The sequence below is a fragment of the Phoca vitulina genome, unplaced genomic scaffold (assembly GCF_004348235.1).
Source record: "Phoca vitulina isolate PV1807 unplaced genomic scaffold, GSC_HSeal_1.0 scaffold40, whole genome shotgun sequence".
Taxonomy (NCBI): Eukaryota; Metazoa; Chordata; class Mammalia; order Carnivora; family Phocidae; genus Phoca; species Phoca vitulina.
This window is the reverse complement of record NW_022589743.1, coordinates 21985463-22008886: the sequence shown is the minus strand read 5'-3', so window position 1 is coordinate 22008886 and position 23424 is coordinate 21985463. Positions and strand designations below refer to the sequence as shown.

The 23424-nt window shown below is 34.5% G+C and overlaps 1 protein-coding gene, 1 non-coding gene and 1 pseudogene across 2 annotated transcripts in view; all 3 read right to left on the bottom strand.

Annotated features, from left to right (window-relative positions):
- TAOK1 (TAO kinase 1) overlaps positions 1 to 23424 on the bottom strand; it is a 153450-nt gene that overhangs the window by 40373 nt on the left and 89653 nt on the right. The window contains exons 4-11 of the mRNA XM_032429200.1: positions 22397 to 22498; positions 21122 to 21167; positions 20481 to 20577; positions 18731 to 18844; positions 15715 to 15806; positions 6854 to 6947; positions 4325 to 4406; positions 796 to 963 (exon numbers count right to left, since the gene is read on the bottom strand). Coding sequence (XP_032285091.1) covers positions 796 to 963; positions 4325 to 4406; positions 6854 to 6947; positions 15715 to 15806; positions 18731 to 18844; positions 20481 to 20577; positions 21122 to 21167; positions 22397 to 22498 — 795 coding nt within the window. The remainder of the gene's footprint in view (positions 1 to 795; positions 964 to 4324; positions 4407 to 6853; positions 6948 to 15714; positions 15807 to 18730; positions 18845 to 20480; positions 20578 to 21121; positions 21168 to 22396; positions 22499 to 23424) is intronic.
- LOC116647660 lies at positions 2126 to 2652 on the bottom strand (annotated as a pseudogene).
- On the bottom strand, positions 11328 to 11400 carry TRNAK-CUU. The gene has a single exon. It is a non-coding gene; the product is annotated as a tRNA-Lys (tRNA).

The window sequence follows — 23424 nt, the reverse complement described above, 5'->3', positions numbered from 1 at the left end:
CCCTGCTTGTGTTCCCTCTCTCGCTGTGTCTCTCTCTGTCAAATAAATAAATAAAATCTTTAAAAAAAAAAAAAAATCAAAGAATTCCGAGAGGAGCAAAGAAAACTGAAAATATTTATAGAGTAAAAAAGATAGCTCCACAAATAATAAGCTCTATATGTATATTTCCTTATGAGAAGTTCTGTAACATTTCTACTGCAAATCTGTATTTCCATACTCCCTAAAAGGCAACATGGAAAGAACCTGGCCTTGAGATTGAGATACATGAATCCAAACCCATTTTAACCTATGATGAGTTAACTACTCTGAGCTTTGCTTTACTCATCTGTAAAATGTATTTTAGAACTATGCAGATGGAATTATACAGAACTGAAAAGAATCAAGGATCCCTGACAGAGCACAATGCTTGGTAATTCTAAAAACTTCTGAATGACTACTGTCAACTTCCATAGTCTGTAATTTCAAATACTTCCAAAAGCATGTCCCATGGAATCAGACAATAAGGCAAAAGAGGGTTCAGTATCCAAAAAATTTGATGGGAACTGGATTAAAGTTGAACAGGTTTCTTTAATAAAAGACTTTGCAGAGCTTTACTATTATCAATGAGCACTACAAAGGGGCTGGGTTTAAAGAATGCAAAACCCTTTTTCCCACCTGGGATCTTACAGGACCAGTGTTAAGAAAACACAGTCTGGGAAGCACTAATATAAAACATTCATAGCAAGATGAGTTGCACAAGGAAAGAAGCCAATAAAAAAACAGAGCTCAATATCTGAGTCATTTCTAAGTTATTACCTCTTCTTCTTCCTGTGCTTCTACTGCTGGTCCATTATGTGCCTCCTGGAAAAGGAGTTTCTTCATCTTTCGATACTGCAGATTGTCCAGCTCTCTTACTGCATCCTTTGTCCTTTGAATGAGATCTATTAACACTGTTTCAGGGCGCTCACGAAGAACAAACATGTGCTGGATAAGAAGAGAAGGTAAAAGTCAGGGTGAACCTGTATATTTTTTCAATTAGTAACAAATGTACCCCTTTCTGAGTGTAGTTACTATCTTAAATAATCATGATAGATAACACATATAATCTATAGCTATCTAATTCTATTACACTTTTGATTTCCTGTATTTACAAAATTGTCATCTACATATATACACTCTGGGCATACATAACTACCCCTGTACATTTTATGGAAACATGATACCTTTGTTAGCCAACTGAAAATGCAACATTGAAATAATCGAAGAGTCTAATTAAACACTAAGAATTAAGTCCAATAAATAAAGGTTTACATATTCTTAGAACTGATTTCATTGAAAAGGTATTTCACTTCTGAGTTATATTAGGTTTCAACAGGAATGTATTTATGGTGAATTATGTAACTTAAACTTGGATATTATGAGTTCCTTTAGATGTTGGATAAACAATACTCCATAAAACACTAGCAGTTACTTAAAAGCCATTATATTATTAGTGATTTTTACCACTAACATTTAAGCTTAACCTTATCTAATACAGAAAAAAAAAGAACAATTCCACCATTAGAATAATCTGTTAAATTTGATATATTTCTTTTTTTTTTTTAAGATTTTATTTATTTATTTGACAGAGAGAGAGACAGTGAGAGAGGGAACACAAGCAGGGGGAGTGGGAGAGGGAGAAGCAGGCTTCCCGCGGAGCAGGGAGCCCGATGCGGGGCTCAATCCCAGGACCCTGAGATCATGACCTGAGCCAAAGGCAGACGCTTAATGACTGAGCCACCCAGGCGCCCCTTTGATATATTTCTTTACAGAAGTTCTCTTTGTATAAATTTTGTTTTGTAGATACACAGTTAGCATATAGATTGCAGAAAGACACCTTTTGCCTTGAGTTCTATGAAATGTACTTGAATTCTTATAATACTTTTACCTTTGTAGTTCAAATGTATTTCTTCTTTAAATAATTTTTTCTTTTGCCTTTTGATTTTTTAATTACTCAAAAAAAGCTTCATTTTTTTTTTTTTTAACGTAGTTGTTTTTTTTTTGTTGTTGTTAACCGGGCTCCACGCTGGGCGTGAACTCATGACCCTGAGAGATCAAAACCTGAGCTGAGATCAAGAGTCGGATGCTTAACTGACTGAGCCACCCAGGTGCCCCTTTATTTAACTTTCTGACTCTGTGCTTGTACCTTCAACACTTTCACAACAATTTTCTGCTCCTCAATAAGGAAAGCACACTTGATCCTGTCATTAACACACTTAGCACACGAACCACCACAGGCTCCACTGACGTGTTTTTCATTTTAGACAACCTCATAAGAACTGTAGGTGTCATAGTACAAACTCCTCAAAGTTGGCCTGGGTGCACAACTCATGAGGATTTGGGTGCTTTCCCAACTTTCTTGGTATAAAGGTAAATGATTCTATTACCAGGGGTTCAGGCCATCCTAGTTTTGTTAGACACTCTATTGTCTGACATATGACAGTATGTCAAACACTGGACCATTCTGAATGCCTATGGATGCCATCCCCCGAAGAGGAAAAAGCTTCTCTAAAGAACTTTAACTATATGATATTTTATTCTACTTTCATTGTCATAAGTATTGTTATTTCAAATTCATAAACATAATGCCTATGGATTACGTCATCAAATGTTTACGCTAAAATAATTTAACTATTACCCTAATTCTGGACAGTTATTTCCAATTTTTAATTCTTTTTTTTAAGATTTTATTTATTTATTTGAGAGAGAAAGAGCAAGAAGCAGACTTCCAGCTGAGCAGGGAGCCTGATGGAGGGCTCGATCCCAGAACCCTGGGATCATGACCTGAGCTGAAGGCAGACGCTTAACCGACTGAGCCACCCAGGTGCCCCCAATTTTTAATTCTGAGATAGCTTCATACATTTAAAATTTTTTCTATTAACTCTTTTTATGATAAACTGAAACAGAAATATAATTAGGCCAAAGGGAAAGAAGTACTTGATAGATACTTCCTATCATTTTCAATTTCCTGCTATGAACCAGGAAAATGAATAGTATAATGCAGACTTGGGATCTAATCACCAAATATCTGGCCCTGGTGGGTTGGGTTATTACCAAAACAGCTTCTTTTGCTTATATAAGGCAAGTGTAAGAAGCCAGTCAGATTTTTTTCTTTTCCCTGAGCCTTAGCTTGGTATGTATCACTATTTCTGATACTCAATCTTCTTATCCAAAAATAATAAGTCTTAAATTTCTAAGTTTGATAGTTTTCTACATACACATCTTGCTTATTTATCACTAACATAATTCCTAGCTATACTAAACTTTTTGCTGCTATTGTGAGTACCTATTTATTCAGGCTTTCATTTCCGAGACTGAGTGAGCTTAATGCCTAGAATCCCACAAGCATTACTGAAACTCTACTGTTCTTCCACATATTGTGGTTGCAAATAATACTATACACACACACACACACACACACACACACACACACACACACGATCTTTTCAATATCTTTGTATCTGATGTGTGTTGGTGAAAATAAACTGAACCTCTCTGAAGTTCTAAAGCATTCATACAAAATTAGTCTACTTAAATCTTACATAAGGTGAAAAATCAACAATATTCCTTAGGGGCACAAGGAGAGAGAGTCAAATCCTACTTACTATTGCCTTACCTAGATGTTTTAAGAACTATATTAAGTTCAACAATATTATTATTGCTATGAATAAGATGGTCAAACTCCAAATAATAAATTTTTGAGAACAGAAAGCATATACCAATCATGTATTTAAATTAAGCAACCAAACCCATTGAAAACTGAATAGAATTTACATGATTCTTAAAATATTTTCATTGCCAAGTTAGGAAAATATATTTCTAAAAAGGAAACAGAAACATGATATCCATTTTTAAGTTTCTTTTGAAAGCTCTTTTCTCCCACAATATTTATATAGAATACATTTTCTTTCATATTATTTTAATATAGGACAGATGAATATATAAAATACGGCAGATATAAAAACTAAGTCCAAAGTTAAACTATGTTTTACTAACTTTAAAATATGACATTGTTTCACATGAATTCAAATGTGGAGTTATAACTCAGGAATACATTCTTACACATAGAAACAGCCAATTGGTACTATTTGGAATATTTATATATTCTATTCAGACACGGTAAAGCACTTAATTAATTTTGAAAACACAAATGAAAAAACTTTGCACCTAAGCAAAGTTCTAAAAGAGAACAGTATATAAAATTAGCATTTCAGTAAAAATTAGTAGAGCATACTTAATATTGATTCAAAATCAAAGAAGAATAAAATACATCCTTTAAATAATTTCTTAGAGGTAGAAAACTGACCTTTAAAAGTTCCTCTGATGTAGGGCGATCTTGAGGGATTTTCTGGAGGCAAGAATCTACAAAGTTGCGAAAATAATCAGACCTATTGTAAAGGAAAGTATCAAGTGAACACATTGCTATTTCCTTTTAAGACACATCCACAAAAAATACACAGAAGATTAGCATCCTGTGCAAGGATGACATGGAAATTCATGAAGCGTTCATTTTTGAGCACTGGGTGTTGTACGTAGTGTTGAATCACTAAATTCTATACCTGAAACTAATATTACACTGTATATTAACTAACTGGAATTTAAATAAAAACCTAATTAAAAAAATCCACAAATCAAGGCATGCATCTACTGCTGGGAGGGGGAATGGAAAAGGAATGATAAAAACAAATACAATCTACTATAGATTTTATATGTCTATGAAAAGCTATCTAAAGCAACCAATGAATCTTTACCATTTTCCAAAGATAAATTTGTACAGATTATTTAAAAATCCTGCTCCCACAATTTAAGAAACAAGCAAGCAAAGTAAAAAAAAAAAAGAGAGAGAGAGAGAGAAAGAGACGAAAGAGACAGAGAGGTAAACCAAGAAACAGTCCCTTAACTATAGAGATCACACTGATGGTGACCAGAAGGGAGGTGGGTGGGGGGATGGGGGAAACAGGAGATGGAGACTAAGGAGGGCACTTGTTGTGATGAGCACGGGGTGATGTATGGAAGTGTTGAATCACTATTGTACACCTGAAACTAATATTACACTGTATGTTAAATAACTGGAGTTTAAATTAAAAACTTAAAAAAAAATCCTACTCCCACATATTTAAATATCGTAACTTGTTCTATATTGAGGCAAAATTAAGGAAGCCGATTTTTTCTTGTTTGTTTTCAAATTTAAGATAACATTCTTTTCAAATTTTTTTTCTTTTCTCTAAGCCATTTCCCTTTTTTTTTTCCTTTTTAAAAGATTTTTATTTATTTATTTATTTGACAGAGAGAGAGAGGGAACACAAGCAGGGGGAGTGGGAGAGGGAGAAGCAGGCTTCCCACTGAGCAGGGAGCCCGATCCCAGGACCCTGGGATCATGACCTGAGCTGAAGGCAGACGCTTAACGACTGAGCCACCCAGGTGCCCTGCCATCTCTCTTTCTTGTTTGCCTGTTGGGTCATCTTCTATATAGCATTTTTAGAACATCAATCTATTTGCTTTGGAGGGAGCAGTTTTATACCTACGTATTTCTAAACAAAAGGATAAAACGTCCATTAAACCCAGAAAATCAATTAGGATACTTTTTAAAACATCAGAAGTCTGCAACATATTATTTTATACAGTGTTATTGATGAGAGTTCAGTGAGGAAGGTAGTAAGTAATAATTACTCCATCAATGTTTGTCTTTCATATTCACACAAGATTTTAAGTTCCTTGTAGGCAAGAATTCTTTTTTGAATCCCCAAATATCAAACAGTGTAAAGACAGTCTGTGTTCAATATATTTATTACTGATATGTACCATAATGCTAAACTCCACCAAAAGATTCCTTCTAAGTATCTCTAAACAGGTAGCAAAGATCTATGAATGCGCCTTAAATATGTAATCTTTAAAAAATTAAGTCTCATTAAGTTATGCATCTACTTGTCAATTTAAAAATACTTATTTAGTATCCTTGATATCCCCCTAGAATTTTTCAAATGTTAGACACACTTGAATACACTTAGATACATACACTAAAATTTTCTTTCTTTTTTTTTTTTAAAGATTTCATTTATTTATTTGACAGAGAGAGTGAGAGAGTACAAGCAGGGGGAGCAGTAGAGGGAGAGGATCCCAGGACCCTGAGATCATGACCTGAGCAGAAGGCAGACACTTAACCATCTGAGCCACCCAGTGCCCCCAAATTTTCTATCACTGATAAAAACCCTAGTTTTCTAAACTGTCAATCTGTTCTCCATAAACTTCTTTACATAAATGAATTTAATTTTATCAAATCAAGGAAGTACCAGGAGATGGAGTAACAGAGTATTCTGAATATAAATATCATAATAACAATTAGAACAATCCCAAAGTTATGAATTACCTGATAATTCTGATAAATCATCTTACCTATGTTTTATACTTGATAAATTATAAACCATTCCCCAATAAAATATCACTATAGGTTGTGGCAATCTATGTATTTTAGTTATAAAATATTAATGTTTAAATTATGCTATTATATTATATATATTATTTATTATATAATCAGGGTTATATATGTTCCTAAAATTCAAAGAAAAAAATAAAATATAAATTTTTATAAAAAGCATTACTGTTTGCTTCCATGTGGCATCATCTATCCTTTATTTCTGAACTGAATTACATATATGTTATGAAAAACAGATGTTAATAGAAGATAAACATGATATAAGGGTAAGATAAACCAATTTAATATCTCTTCAGGTAATACACTTACTTTACCTAATTGAAATAAAATCATTTTGATAACATTATAAAAAAGTATTTAATTTATACAATGTTGAGTAATACATGTCTCAGCAATACTCACCATTCATTAGACTGTAGTGTAGGGGATTCATTTTGGGCTATGTGATATAAGGCACTCATTGCATTCATATTAAATAAAGGAGGCTTCCTTTCCGCTGTAAAAGAAAGAAACTTTCCTGTTAAAATATGTGCCTGTTATATAAGTGCATGCAAACATTGTTTAAAAAATTTGGTAGGGTGGTACCTGGATGGCTCAGTCAGTTAAGCGCCCAACTCTTGATTTCAGCTCAGGTCATGATCTCAGGGTTGGGAGACTGAGCCCCAGCCAGGCTCTGTGCTGGGTGTGGAGCCTGGTAAAGATTCTTTTTCTCCCTCTCCCCCTGTCCCTCCCCTCCCTCTCTCACAAAAATTAAATTTAAAAAAATTTTAATAATGTTTTTTTCTTTTTGGAAACAGTCTCAAACTTAGCAAAAAAAAAAATTGCATACAGAGCTCAAAGAACTTTTTCAAGTGAGTCAATTTACACTAAGTTGCTGGTCTAATGCCCTACTATCCCTAAATACTTTTAAGTGTATATTTCCCATAAATAAGAACCTTCCACTAAAGAAATCAGGCCATTAATACTGATACATGAGTTATCATCTAATCCTCAACCCTATTCAAATTTCAATCAAATGTTCCAATGTATCCTTTGTAGCAACAGCAAGCCTTGATCATTTGCATCAAGGAAAGTGTGCACCTTATCTAAATAACTAAATTAACATAAAATTGCTCATAATATTTCCCTATAATCCTTTTAATACCTGTAAAATGTGTAGTGATGTCACTTCCCATTCCTGATACTGGTCATTTGTGTCTTCTTTTTTCCCTGATCAATGTGGCTAGAAGTTTATCAATTTTACTAATTTTCTCAGAGAACTAGTTTTTTTTTTTTAAGATTTATTTTAGTGAGAGAGAGAAAGAGAGGGCGCTCATGGGGGAAGGGGAGGGGCAAAGGGGCTGGGAGAGAGAGAATCTCAATCAGACTACCTGCTGAGCACTGAGCCAGCGCTGGGCTTGATCTCAGGACTTTTGAGATCATAACCTGAGCCGAAATCAAAAGTCCCAAGCTTAACCGACCAAGCCACCCAAGCGCACCTCAGAAAACTATTTTGTTTCACTGGTTTTCTCTATTGTTCTTCTGTTTTTTATTTAACTGATTCCTGCTTTGATTTTTTAAAGTTTTTATTTATTTATTTATTTGGGGGGGGGGGGGGACAGGATGAGCAGGGGGGGGGGCAGAGGGAGAAGCAGGCTTTCCACTGAGCAGGGAGTCAAACATAGCGCTTAATCCCAGGACTCTAGGATCATGACCTGAGTGGAAGGCAGACGCTTAACCGACTGAGCCACCCAGGCACCCCACCTGCTTTGATTTTTTTAAATTCTCGTTGTTCTAATATTTTGGGTTGAATTCGCTTTTTCTTTTTTTTTTTTTTAAGTAGACTCCATGTCTGATGTGGGGCTTGAGCCAACCACAACCCCAAGATCTAAAGTCGTATGCCCTACTGACTGAGTCAGCCAAGTGCCCTTTGCTCCTCTTTTTCTAGTCTCTTAAGGTAACTGCTGAAGTCATTTTGAAGTATCTAAGACTCTTGAATGTCCCTCAATTTGGGTTTGTCCTATGATTACATTTGGGTTATACATCTTTGGCAGGAGCATCACAGAAGTGTTATATTTTTCTCACTTTATTCTATGAGATGATGCATGATTCTGAATGCTTCCATTATTGATGGTGTTCACATTGTATCAATTAAAGCTGTGTCTGTCAGACTTCTTCATGGTAAGTTTCTTTGTTTCCTTTGTAATTAATAAGTACTTTTTGAGAAGGTACTTTGAATCTATACAAACATCCTGTTTCTTCATAAAACTTTAATTTTCTTCTCTATTTATTTATTGTATGGACTTGTAGATTTCTATTTTTATAATCTGCTACTATCCTTTATTTTGATGTTCAAAATGCCTCATGTTTGAGCAGTGAGAACCATTTTACTGGCTTCTTTTTGACATGGCCCTATCATTTCTTAATCACTTCCTTACTTTCTAGCACACTAAGGTTTTCCAGGCTCATCTTGTACTTTCCACACTTCAGACTAAGGTTTCCACCATTTCTCCAAGGACCTGTGGCAACAGGGGTGCTCACTGCTACTGAGGTGTCACTGTTCTTAGATCCTTTCAGTGGATAGAACTAGGAAACACCAATATACACAATATATTTATATACATACATGCACATTAAACATATTTGTTTATGAAAACAATGGAGTTCCAGCTTTATCTCTTTCCATTATTTGTCACACCCTTCTGACAATGAGGAACCTTGCTCTTATTATCCTTAATTAATATTTTCTTATTTGATAAATTCTCCCTGTATGTAAACAGTCTCCCATCTTTGCTACCACATTCTTTTTGGTGCTTTTTGTTTTTGTTTTTTTAAACTACCACATTCTCTCTTGAGCAGATGCCCCCTTTTCTTGCTCAAGTTTGTTGTTGCTGTTTTTCCTTGCTCACGTTTTGAAACCCCATTCCCAGTTACTCTACAGTGTGAACATTTTTTTATCCACTCAGTTTCTAAAACCCAACCTAACCTGGGTCACTTCTCTGCAGCGTGGCCCTCATCAGTCTTTATGAGGGAAGCTCTCTTCCTTTTGATCAGGGACAAACACTGTATCAGGCCACCCCCAAATATAGATGTCCTCCTTAGACTCTGACCCTGTATGATAGAAGTTTCTCCTATTGTCACCTCTTCACCCTACTTGGGCTCTGACACCCCATGCTGAGCCACCTCCATGGCTCATGAGGGGGTCATTGCCCCTAACTCCCACGTTGTTCAAGGGTCAGTCGACTGTATTGTTGAATTTGGTGTGCTAATACTCTGTTGAGGGTTTTCTGGATCGAAGTTGATCAAGGATACTGGCCTGTAATTTTCTTTTCTTTCAGTGTCCTTTTCTTTTTCAAAAGTGACCTTTTGGTATCAGGGTAATGCTGGCCTCATAAAATGAGTTTGGAAGTATTCCCACCTCTTCTACTTTTTTGGAAGAGTTTGACAAGGATTGGTATTAATTCTTCTTTATACGTTAGAATTCACCAGTGAAATGACGTGGTCATGAACTTCTGTTTGTTGTACTGTTTTTGATTACTAATTTGATCTTCTTACTAGTAATCAGTCTGTTCAGATTTTCTATTTCTTCATGATCCAGTCTTGGTAGGTTGTATGTTTCTAGGAATGTATCCATTTCTTCTAGGGTTGTCTAATTTGTTGGCATCTAATTGTTCATAGTAGTCTCTTGTGATAATTTGTATTTCTGTGGTATCAGTTGTAACATCTCCTCTTTCATTTCTGAATTCATTTGAGTCCTCTTCTTTTCATGGTAAATCTAGACAAAGGTTTGTCTGTTTTATTTATCTTTTCAAAAAACCAGCTCTTAGTTTCGTTGATCTTTTCTATTGGCTTTTTAGTCTCTCATTTATTTCTGCTCTGATCTTCGTTATTTCCTTCCTTTTATTAACTTTAGGCTTAGTTTGTTCTTCTTCTAGTTCCTTGAAGTACAAAGTTAGGTTATTTAAGATCTTTCCTGTTTCTCAATGTAAGCATTTATCCCTATGAACTGCCCTCTTAGAACCGCTTTTGCTGACTCCCATACATTTTAGTATGTTGTATTTCCATTTTCATTTATCTCATGTATCTTTATTTCTCTTTTGATTTCTTCTTTGACCCACTGGTTGTTTCAGTAGCATGTTGTTTAATCCTCATATGTTTGTGGATTTTCTGGTTTTATTCTTATAATTGGTTTTAAGTTTCAAACCATTTTGTCGGAAAAGATGCTTAATTGATTCCAATGTTCCTAAATTTATTAAGACTTACTTTGTGGTCTAACATATGATCTATCTTGGACAATGCTCCATGTATACTTGAGAAAAATATGCATTGTGTTGCTTTTGGATGAAATGTTCTGTATAGATTATGTCTGTTAAGTCCATCTGTTTCAACGTGTTAAGGCCAATCTTTCCATATTGATTTTTCGTCTGGATGCTCTACCCATTGATAAAAGTGGGGTATTACAGTCCTCTACTATTATTGTATTGCTATTTCTCCATTTAGGTGTGTCAAAACTGCTTTACATATTTAGGTGCTCCTGTGTTGGGTGCATAAATATTTACAAATATTATATCTTGTTGCTGGATTGACCTCTACACCATTATGTAATACCCTTCTTTGTCTCTTACCACAGTCGTCGTTTTATTTTTTTTTTTAACTTTTTAAAAAAAGATTTATTTATTTATATATTTGAGAGAGAGTGTACGTAAGCACAGGGTGGGGAGAGGAGGGGAGCAGAGGGAGAGGGAGAGAGAAACAAGCAGACTCGGGTGAGCATGGAGCCTGATGTGGGGCTCGAGCTCACGATCCTGAGAACATAACCTGAGCTAAAAGAGTCAGAGGCTTAACCAACTGTGCCACCCAGGTGCTCCTTTACTTTTTTAATTTTTAGTAGGCTCCACACCCAACATGGGGCTTGAACTCATGACCCTGAGATTAAGAGTCACATGCTCTACCAACTGAGCCAGCCAGGCGTCCGTACAGTCTTTGTTTTAAAGTCTATCTTGTCTGATGTAAATATAGCTACCGCACCTTCTTTCGGTTTCCATTTACATGGAATATCTTTATCATCCCCCTTCACTTTTAGTCTGTGTGTATCCTTAACATCTGAAATGAGTCTCTCGTAGGCATTACATAGATGGGTCCTGTTCATCTACCCTATGACTGGAGAATTTAGTCCATTTATAATTAATTATTGATAGGTATGTACTTATTGCCATTTTGTTAATTGTTTTCTGATTGCTTGTAGTTCCTTTGTTCCTTTCCTCTTCTTTTGTGATTTGATGATTTTTTTGTATTAGTACGCTTAGATTCCTTTCTTTTGATCTTTTGTGTATCTACTATAGGTTTTTGTTTTGTAGTTACCATGAAGCTTATATAAAACTTATATTTATAGTAGTCTACTTTAAGTTGGTAACAACTTAAGTATGAACACGTTCTAAAGTTCTACATTTTTACTCTCCAGACTCCATGTTTTATGTTTCTAATGCCACAACTGACATCTTTTTATCTTGCATATCCATTAACAAATTACTGTAGTTATTTTGATTTATTTTCTTATTGCTGCTATTTTTTCTGAAATTTGATGTCCTCAACATATACTTAATAATCAGAAAAAAAATGGTAAATTTTACTTTTATAGACACAATTGTACAATCAGGCACAAAGCCTGAAAAACAACAAACTAGGGAACTTTTTCATAAGATTAATTGTACACAAGCATATGAACTCACCTATGATAAATCCTCTACTTTAAGATTCTTGGTCATAAGACATAACCAAGTTACTTCAATCTTTATGATAACAAAGTATGAAAGTATTTATTAATAACTATATTTATCAAAACCAGGGTCAGTACAATTGACTTACATTTGTACTCCTACCTGCACTGTAAGAACATAGTTTGCTTTAACTCATTATGCTTAACTATTTAATTTATTTTTAAAGATTTTATTTATCTTAACTATTTTAAAGTTCAAAAGCATATAACAGGGGCGCCTGGGTGGCTCAGTCGTTAAGCGTCTGCCTTCGGCTCAGGTCATGATCCCAGGGTCCTGGGATCGAGCCCCGCATCGGGCTCCCTGCTCTGCGGGAAGCCTGCTTCTCCCTCTCCCACTCCCCCTGCTTGTGTTCCCTCTCTCGCTTTGTCTCTGTCAAGTAAATAAATAAAATCTTTAAAAAAAAAAAAAAAGCATATAACAGATATATTTCTGAAGACTGCAAATCTAATTTGCATTGAAAATCATGTCTCTTGATCTGTACTGTCCAACAGGGTAGCCACTAGCCACATGGGACTATTTAAATGTAAATTTATTTAAATGGTGTAAAATTCAATATTCATTTACTCAATTGCAACAGCCACATTTCAAGTGCTCAAAAGCCATGCAGATACAGAACACTTCTATCCCTGCAGAAAATTTTACTGGCCTGTGCTACTGTACACCCTTCCTCTGGAACCAGAAGCAGGCTTAAAATGTAGTTACTAACTTAGCACTTCATAATTCAAAACATCTGTAAGTAAAATTTAAAAAAGTGATTATGAAAGATTATAAAAACTGAAGATGCCAAAAGTATGCCTAAAACTCTAAGAATTTCTTTAAATGTCTCACTCATTTAAAATTATCTAAAGGCAGTTTCATCTTCTGATATTGTTTTATTTTAAGTGTAAAGACTCTCATTGTGAAGGAATTCTATTTTATTAGCTATAATAAAAAGAAGCTAGAGGGGTTCCTGGGTGGTATAGTTGGTTAAGCCTCTGAGTCTTGGTTTCGGCTCAGGTTGTGCTTTCAGGATCATGAAAATCGATCCCCAAGTCAGGCTCCATGCTCAGCCTCTCCCTCTGCCCCTCCCTCTTGTGCTCTCTCTTTCTCTTAAATAAGGAAATCTTAAAAAAAAAATAAAAAAGAGGGGTGGGAGGATGGGTTAGCCTGGTGATGGGTATTGAAGAGGGCATGTTCTACATGGAGCACTGGGTGTTGTGCACAATGAATCCATGGAACACTACATCAAAAACTAATAATGTAATGTATGGTGATTAACATAACAATAAAATTTTTTTAAAAATTAAAAAAATAAAATAAATAAAAAAGAAGAAGCTAGAAAGTCTGGAAAAATAAGCCATTTCACAGAAACTGGAGTTTAGACAGATTTCTTGCTAAGCACTACAACTGGTCAATGAATACTTTCTAATCAAATAAATATTAACATATATCAATAATATCTAACAGCACCATTAAGGCAATTTCACTATCACCAAGGGGCACATGTATGTATCAACCAGCACAAGTATGTAAAAATACCTCATAGGCAGAGTATATTTAACCAGCTTCTCTACATTTATACCCAGGTTTCTTTTTTTTTTTTTTTAAAGATTTTTATTTATTTATTTGACAGATAGATAGACAGCACAAGTAGGCAGAGTGGCAGGCAGAGGCAGAGGGAGAAGCAGGCTCTCCGCTGAGCAGGGAGCCGGACGTGGGACTCGATCCCAGGACCCTAGGATCATGACCCGAGCCAAAGGCAGCCGCTTACTGGACTGAGCCACCCAGGCGCCCCTATACCCAGGTTCCTTAAGAAACTAATTAGGATCTACCTGTAGGAAGAATTGAGGTTAAAAGAATTGAGGTTCAAACACTTTCAAATGGAAAAAACATTCTGCAAACCTCAAAGAGAGACCAAGAGATCTGAGGAGAATGACATGATGATAATCTCCAAATCTCTGTTCGCTGATGCTGTCATACTTTAAAGTAAAATAAATAAATAATATAGAGCTTGAAGGGAATAGTTAATATAGTAATTACAATAAAAGCAAAAATATCTAAAGATTATATAATTTTGGAAAAATATTAGACTGTAAGAGAGAAAGAGCCTGGTTTATAATGGAAATTATGATTTTCATCTACTATATAAGGATAAGCCTTTGATTTTATTTTACCTCAATTTCCCTTATTTTACAAAACTACCGATTAACTCAATTTGAAAATCATTTAACCAAATTACACATGGATTTTACTTTTTCTTTAAGATTTTATTTATTTATTTGAGAGAGAGAGAGTGTATGCCTGCACAAGCAGGAGGAGGAGCAGAGGGAGAAGGACAAGCAGACTCCACACTGAGCTTGGAGCCCGAGGCAGGGCTCGATCCCACAGCCTCGAGATCATGACCTGAGCCGAAATCAAGAGTTGGACACTCAACCAACTGAGCCACCCAGGCGCCCTCACATGGATTCTATTTTTAATGTGTTATTTTCGATCTATGGTTACTCCTAGAATGGTTCGATTAAATATTCCCAATATTTCCCACTTTTAAATGAAGTTTAATGGAATATCCTTTTTTTTTTTTTTTTTTAAAGATTTTATTTGTAAGTAATCTCTACACCCATCATGGGGCTCAAACTTAAAGAGTTGCATGCTCTATTGACTGAGCCAGCCAGGCACCCCTGGAATTTTTTTTTTTTTTTTTAAAGATTTTATTTATTTATTTGACAGAGAGAGACAGTGAGAGAGGGAACACAAGCAGGGGGAGTGGGAGAGGGAGAAGCAGGCTTCCCGCGGAGCAGGGAGCCCGGTGCGGGGCTCGATCCCAGGACCCTGGGATCATGACCTGAGCCAAAGGCAGACGCTTAACGACTGAGCCACCCAGGCGCCCCACCCCTGGAATATTTTTATAAGAAGAAAAAAAAGGAAAGGATATAGGACCGGAAGGGGTAAGCTTGGAGAATCAAGAGCAAGAAGATGGACATCATCTTTTATTATAGTGACAATTCAATTATCTACCTGGCTCACTTAAACTGGGAATGTTAGTAAAGTTATGATAGTCCACTGACTTAAGCATAGTTCCCTTTATGGTCAACAGAATAACATGTGTGCATAAAATCAAATTGTTACAGTACGGCACGGTCTAATTCTCATACCTAATTCAAAGTAATAAGTATCCTACGTAGAGGTAAGTAGTTCATCAATGCTGTAGAGACTTTCTACAGATGGTAAATCTAGTAATCGCAGACATATTTTAGATGTTTAACAAATAGCCATTAAATATTAAACATAAATACCTCAAACTTAATACCACAGTGGAAAATTATTCTAGACCTAATTTAACACAGCAAATATCATATATCTCACCTAATATATATATAAAAAGTACCAGATAACCAAAGTGAAAACTTTAATAGATTTATTGTTCCCTTTAGTAACTGACATAAAAAATAAAAAGCTATGATTTGGTACAGAAAATGAGGTAAAACACTGATCACAACTTACTATATAGTAATAAAGAACAATGCTTACCTAGTTCAATACATGTTATTCCAAGAGACCATACATCTACTTTGCCATCATACTGTCCTTCATCCATGGCTAAAATTACTTCTGGGGCCATCCTAAAACATAAAATGTCATTTAAAGTAAAAAAAAAAAAAAAAGTATACTACTCTTTAAAAATGTAATGACCATCTACATAGAGAACAACTGTGTGAATTCTAGACATCATGTCTAGGTAAGAATTTTTATAATGAGAAATAAATGCACTACAGGTTATCAGGTAAATACTCACCATTGCATATATACTGTGAGACTCATTCTCACCATCTGTCATGATCATATAACAGCATCCTAAAGAAAGGATGCCCCAGAGCACGGTTGCATATTCTAATATTGTATAACCCTTAGGCTAGTGATTCTTTTTTGTTTGTTTGTTTTAACTCAGTGAGGTTTTTCTTGTTATTTTTTTATAGTTTTTTGTTTGTTGTTGTTGTTGTTTTTTAAGAGAGAGAGAGAGAGAGAGAGAAGGGAAGGGGCAGAGGGCGAGAGAGAGAGAATCCTAAGCAGGCTACAGGCCCAGTGTGGAGCCCGACTTGGGGCTCGATCTCAGGACCCTGAGATCATGACCTGAACCGAAATCAAAAGTCGGACACTTAACCAACTGAAGCAGCCAAGCACTCCCCCTTAGGCTAGTGATTCTTAAATATTTTGGCCTCAGGATCCTACTACGAAAGCCTGAATTATGCTTTAAAGATGGAATTGTTATCATTAGCACTGAATACTGTCAATTGTTTTCCTTGAAGTGACAAGCTCACTGCATTTATTTGAGAAAATATCTGCCACAATAACCAACACTGAATAATCATAGTTTGTCACTCTTCCTTTTAAATAGTAACAGTGTTCCATGATAAAAGTGGCTAGGGCAGCTCACAACAAAGACAATTACACAATTATCAACCTTACAGGTGTCTTGGTTATAAAATGGAATATTAATTCATGTTTTCAATTAGAGTCTAACATTTTTGATGGTACTTTAATTTATACTTCACTTGTATTTGTTGTTAAGCACAGAAAGACATTTAGAACAGTTGCTGATGCTTAGGTAGGATTGTCACCATATTCCCCAGTGTGTGTGTGTGTGTGTATGTGTGTGTGTGTATAAGCGTAAATGTAAAGACATCTAAATATGTACCTAGTTCCTACATTCCAAATACACCATATACAAATTAATGAATATGTAAATAAAGTAAATTTTCAGTTGTCAATACCAGAGTGTTTCCAAGATTTTTTTTTTTCTAATAGAGGGAGGGGCAGAGGGAGAAGGAGAGAAAGAATCTTAAGCAGGCGCTATGCTAGGCATGGAGCCTGACATGGGACTCGATCCCATGACCCTAAGACCATGACCTGAGCCAAAATAAAAAAAGCTGGATGCTTAACCAACGTAGCGACCCAGATGCCCCCCAAGGTTCTTTAAGATGTTGAAGTAAGTTTGGGAAATTACTAATTTAGGCAGAATTAAAGAAGTAATTTTGTTTTTTATTGCAGAACTTTTCAGGATCTTTTAAATATCTAATATTCATCATTAATTTATAAATAGGAGAAACATTAAGAAATATTTGCTCCCAGAATCCTTTTAATAGAAGGGAAAGGGAGTCTACCTAAAGTAGGGTTCTACATAAGAAATTTTTGGTTATCTAGAGCAGTGGAGGAGTAGAAATTCTTCAAGTTTTTAAATTCATTTGCCACTAATGAATTTATGAAAATTATTTATCCCCTTGTACATTTTTGAGTTATCTAAATTTTATAAACTTAATAGCTGTAAAGGATATAATGCACAGCATATATATATATATATACTTTATACTGTATATGTGATTTAAAGATGTTTAAAACACAGAGCTGCAGAGTTAGCTCATTCGATTTATTAAAAAACAACAACAACACACTGCTGTCTAACTCAATTAGCAAAGCCAGTCTTCACTGTCATATCAATCAGTCAAATAAGAATCACTTTCTGTCAAAAAAGTCTGACTTCATTTTCAATGCAAATAACATGTTAATGTGTCCCCATGACAACCATCTCAGTTATGAATTTTACTGGGGGAAAGATAACTGAGGAGAGAGAAAAAGCAAGGAGTAAAAGGAAGGGAAGGAAGATGACTGAAAAGGCACAAGGCCTTGCGAAGAGTTTGTGCCCTGACTCTTCAATATTTCTGATAGTTACTATATATTCTCAAATTGTTCTTCTGGTATTGATTTGAGGCTTTTACAACCAAGACCAATGCATCATTGTAATATTCAGGATGTAAGGAGTCCTATTTTTTATAAAGCAGGAGAGGGAGATTTGAAAGGTAGGTGGGAAAGAAGACGTAGTAGAACTAAGACACCACTCTCATCATATGGAAGTTGAAGAGCTGGACAATAATTCCCTTCAAACTTGCTGACATTAATACTGAATTATTTATGGATAAAACAGAGGATGCCTAGAATTTGCTTCACAATAATGGCGGGGTCGGGGAGGAGAGAAAAATGAGTACATACAGCAGGATTGGCCATGGGATATTGTTATTGGGCTGGGTGACTGGTATGTGAGGCTTCATTATACTTTTGTCTACTTTTATGTATATCTTAAATCTCCATAATAAAAAATAAAACCAAAAAACTCCAAATCAGCCATCAGTCTTCAGGTATTCTTAGTCTGAAGATAATGATATATAATAAACATAAATCTAAAGAAAACACACAAATTTCCACTTAGCATTTCTATCTTCTCCTCCACTTGGATTTTCACTGAATATTTTTACTCCCACACCCAAAATATGATGCAGGTTATAATACAGAAGAAAATGTCGAGGAGACAAATGAAAAAATAGGAGATGTAAAGGCAGCACTCCAAATCTGTATTTGAAACTAACTATGCTTAAAGTTAAAATGTCCAAAATAGCATTATATTACCAGGCAAAAGATAAGGCATCTGAAAAAGTATAATCACACATTTCCTATTTCAATCATGAGGATCATCAGCAAATAGGATTATTCTTACCAATATGGCGTTCCCACAAAAGAATTGGCAGGAGATGCCATGGAAGCTGATCCAAAGTCAGCAAGTTTCACCTGGCCTGGTTCTGTCAGAAGGATATTTCCTGCTTTGATATCTCTGGGTTTAAGGAACACAGAAAATTATTTCTCTTTTCTTCATTAGATTGTGTTGAAAATGATAAAAATCAAATAAAAAATTTTAAAATAGGGAAGGAGAAATCAAAATAATTAAGTCCTAGGGTGATTTCTAAATTAGGATAATGAGAATTAAGATCCAAAAGTAAAAAATACAGAAGTGATATAAATATACAGTGATAATTTTCTTCTCTTTAAAAGAGAAGACAAAATAGCAGTAAAGACAAAAGACAGAAAATCAAGTAATTCGAGTATAGTCTATACTTGAGTTCCTGTTTATTGATACAAATAATGGTTTTAAAAATAGAATTTAATTAGCTGACCATTCCTTCATAATTTTAAGATTTCTGAGTATACCACTTAAAGTTAAAAAAGAAAGATCTCATACCCCCAATTTGTTTTTTTAAAAGTTATTCTTATCATTTCCAAACCTTAGCATAGTTCTCCTAATTAAACATGAAATAAAAACTGAAACACATGGATAATGTAGTATCTAATGATCCAAATTTACTTTCAAGCTTACTTTTTAAAATCAGCAAACATATTATCCATGCAAAATAAGAATATTATGGACATTTATATAATAGCATTGTATGTCCAATTGGCACCATAACATACATTTAACCTTTCCAAAAAAAACACAAAAAACCCAACCAAACAAACAAAAAAAACCCAACCAAATTTCCAAGCACTTGTCAATTCTAACTAGAGTATTGTAATGGATATAATATTAAATAAATCTTTTTCCATTTCCTTTTTAAATGAGGAGAGGTACTTTGAGGTTGATAAGACCTTAGGTTCTAATTCCAACTCTTCCATTCACTTATTTGTTAGCATGTAGATTTCTCTTGGACCTTACTATCCTCATCTTAAAAAAAAAAAAAAAGGGTAAGCCATTTAGCTCACAATGACTCTACTATATAGTTTAATATCAATTGCCTGGTCCACTGCTAGTTTCCTTTTAAAATAGTCAAAACCTATATCAATGCTAAAAATGCATTATAAAATAGTTTAACCTTAATGTTACTATCCATTATTAAGGATCATCAAGGATTAATACTCAAAAGCATAGAGTGTTAAGTCCATGTCATGGGATCAATGGAACAAAACTGGCATTATCAGTTCCCGGAAAGACAAAAGACCTAAGCTTAGTTCAAGTCTAGTATGGCTTTGTAAACTTCAGAAAAATTAGTCATAAACTGGGGCATCGTTTTATCTGTAAAATGAAAAAAGTTAAGACTACATAATCCCTAATGTCTTTTCCATCTTACAAATTAAATGATTCTACAATTAAATTCCTACCACACATCTATAAAGTGCACAAATGTCAGAAAACCCAGCAACACGTGTAGACAAAGATAAAACTGATCCTACAAGAAAAATTATTTAATTTTGAATTAAATTAAATCTTTTATCATTATGTAAGAAAATACCTGATCCTAAAAGGAGATCAAATGTACTGGCATGTTTGTAGGACAACCTAAAAAATGAGTTTATAAGATTCTGAAATACTTTTATATGGCTATAACCAACAAAACTTTCAGGGTTAGTAAGTTCCATGGTTGATAAATCCAATAAGCCACCTGCTGTTAATACATGATAACTGTCAAAGTGCTTACCTATGGATCATGGTATGAGAATGTAAGTAGGCTAATCCCTGGAGAGCACCATGTGTAATTGCTGCTATTTCCACTTCTTGTAATGGCTTTTTGTGAACTTAAAATAAGAATTTATTGGAAGATAATTACTATACAGAATATTTTTGTTTAAAAAAATAAACACCTAATATTTGAGGCAATTTTAAAAAAACAAACATTTAGTGAGAAGACTTGCTCCCCAAAACAATAAAACAAGGCTACTGAACTTTAGAACTGTAATTACAGTTGTGCCTAGCTGTTAAAGTATATAGCTCACAGCCAATTTTTCTCTAAGCTAACAAAATTCAACAATTAGTTAATTATAAAAACAAAAGTAACAAAAGAGAAGTTCTCCCTTTATTCTCACACATCTTCATTCTGAACAGAAGGAATAGGTTAAGCTAAATGACAAAGGATAAAGAAAAATGCTTGGTAAGTCTTAATATAAAAAAATTCACCTATTTTATGCTACTACAGGACAGTGCATACCATGAAGAGAATCTAGAAAAGGCGAAGGTTTTTACTCTATCTGTAAAGTTTTTACATTATTTAAGAAAATCATACAGAATTCTCATTATATTTTTGCTAATACTTTTTTTCCTAAATAATTAAATGAAACCTACCTTCCAGTAAATCTGAAGCAGATCCTAAACAATATTCCATTACCAGCTACATGGGAAGAAAAATTATAAAGGCATTAAATTAGTAAAAAGATTCTATTTGAGATAAAATAAGTTCACCAAGGAGATCAAGAAGATAGTTTGAAGTAAAATAAATCTAGTCATCATTTACCTTAAAAAATGTTTATGTATTTAGCAATTTCTTAAATGATAAAGTTAAGCCAATGATACATTAATCTTTTATACTGACATGTAATCACTTGTACAAGATGTATATTTCATCTATAATTACTAACTAAAACTATAAAAGAATATAGTTACATTGTTATAACTGTTAGCAAATGGAAAACTGTACTCTGGATCTATATGTACAAAGGTTAGGTTATAGTTTAAATGCTTCCTTAAAGCAAACACAGAGCATCTCCTGTGTGCCAGATATTTTATATATATAAACTAATTTAATCCTTATAACCACCTTATAAGGTAGACCCTATTATTACCCTTGGGGATCATTTCTGTTAAAAGAAAATTTATTTTTTTTTTTTTAAGATTTTATTTATTTGAGAGAGAGAGAGACAGAGTGACCAGAGAGAGAGCACAAGTGGGAAGGAGAGGGAGAAGCAGGTTCCGCACTGAGCAGGGAGTCAGATGCAGAGCACAATCCTAGGACCCTGGAATCATGACCTGAGGGGAAGGCAGACGCTTAACTGCTGAGCCATCCAGGCACCCAGAAAATTTACTCTTTAAAGATACATTTATTATGCCTATACCACTGTTGGAATACTACCTTGTCACCTCAATGGTAAAAAGAAAAACTTAATCTCCATTTCTTGTAATAAAGTGTCTCAGTTCTCTACCATTAGTATTATTCGGCCAAGGAATCAGTTCATATTTCACCAAAATTCACCAACACTTTACCAAAATCTTTGTAGATTACAATATATTTATGTCAAAAAGATATGCTAATTTTTATCCTCAAATAATAGGATTATTGTACAATGCTTGATAAACCATTTTAAAATGGTGATACTAAAAAATGTCAGAGAACATTTTACCACGCACATAAAGGTCAGCCAAATCTCTGCATAAACTTGCAAAAGTTTTATTATCTCTTATTGCCAAGGAGTTCCAAGAAAAGCTGCTCTTCCTCTCTCAGTATGAACTAACATTTCAAGGTGTTTTTGCATGGCTTTCCACAACCACTTTGAGACATTCTTGAATTAATTAATTATAAACCAATACCAACTAAATTATACCAAGGAGAGGGCAAACACCTACCCATGCTGTGTGCTCACGTAAATAGCAGCCTTTGTATTCTATACTGTTGGGATGTTTTATTCTTTGTAGAAACTTGACTTCCTTAATAATATCCTGCCATTTCTGTGGGGGAAAAAAGGAATAAAGGAAAGAAATATGAACAGTTGCTTTTCCTTAGAAAGTTATATAAGAAAAAAGTAATTACTAGCTTAAGCAAGGTTAATGAGAACATACAACTTTGCTTTATTTGTAATATTTAAATAGCAAACTAATAAATTTGAAAGAAATGACATTTGTATAAGTTAAACTCAATTCATAATTTATAGTTATTTTATTCAAGGTAGAACAAATTTTACTTTGATAAAATTTATCATCAATGAATCTCATTAAATTTTACAATCACACACCAAGCATGTTGATGAAAAGTACATACTATATTTCGTGATTTTTCTTCATCAGTTCAACTTCCCCTTTTTTTTTTTGTTTTTAGATTTTACTTACTTATTTGAGAGGAAGACAGAGAGAGAGAGAGAGAGCAAGAGCAGGGGGAAGGAGAAGCACACTCCTCGCTGAGCAGGAAACCTGACATGGGGCTCAATCCCAGGATGCTGGGATCACGACCTGAGCCAAAGGCAGATGGTTAACTGACTGAGCCACCCAAGCACCCTCTTTTTTTTTTAAAGATTTTACTCAAAATGGATGAAAGACCTAAACATGAGACAGGAATCCATCAAAATTCTAGAAGAAAACACAGGCAGCAACCTCTTTGACCTTGGCCGTAGCAACTTCTTGCTAGACATGTCTCCAAAATCATGGGGAAACAAAGGCAAAAATGAACTATTGGGACTTCATCAAGATAAAAAGCTTTTGGACAGCAATGGAAACGGTCAACAAAACCAAAAGACAACCTACAGAATGGGAGAAGATATTTGCAAATGACATATCAGATTAAGAGCTAGTATCCAAAATCTATAAAGAACTTATCAAAGTCAACACCCAAAGAACAAAGAATCCAATCAAGAAATGGGCAGAAGACATGAACAGATATT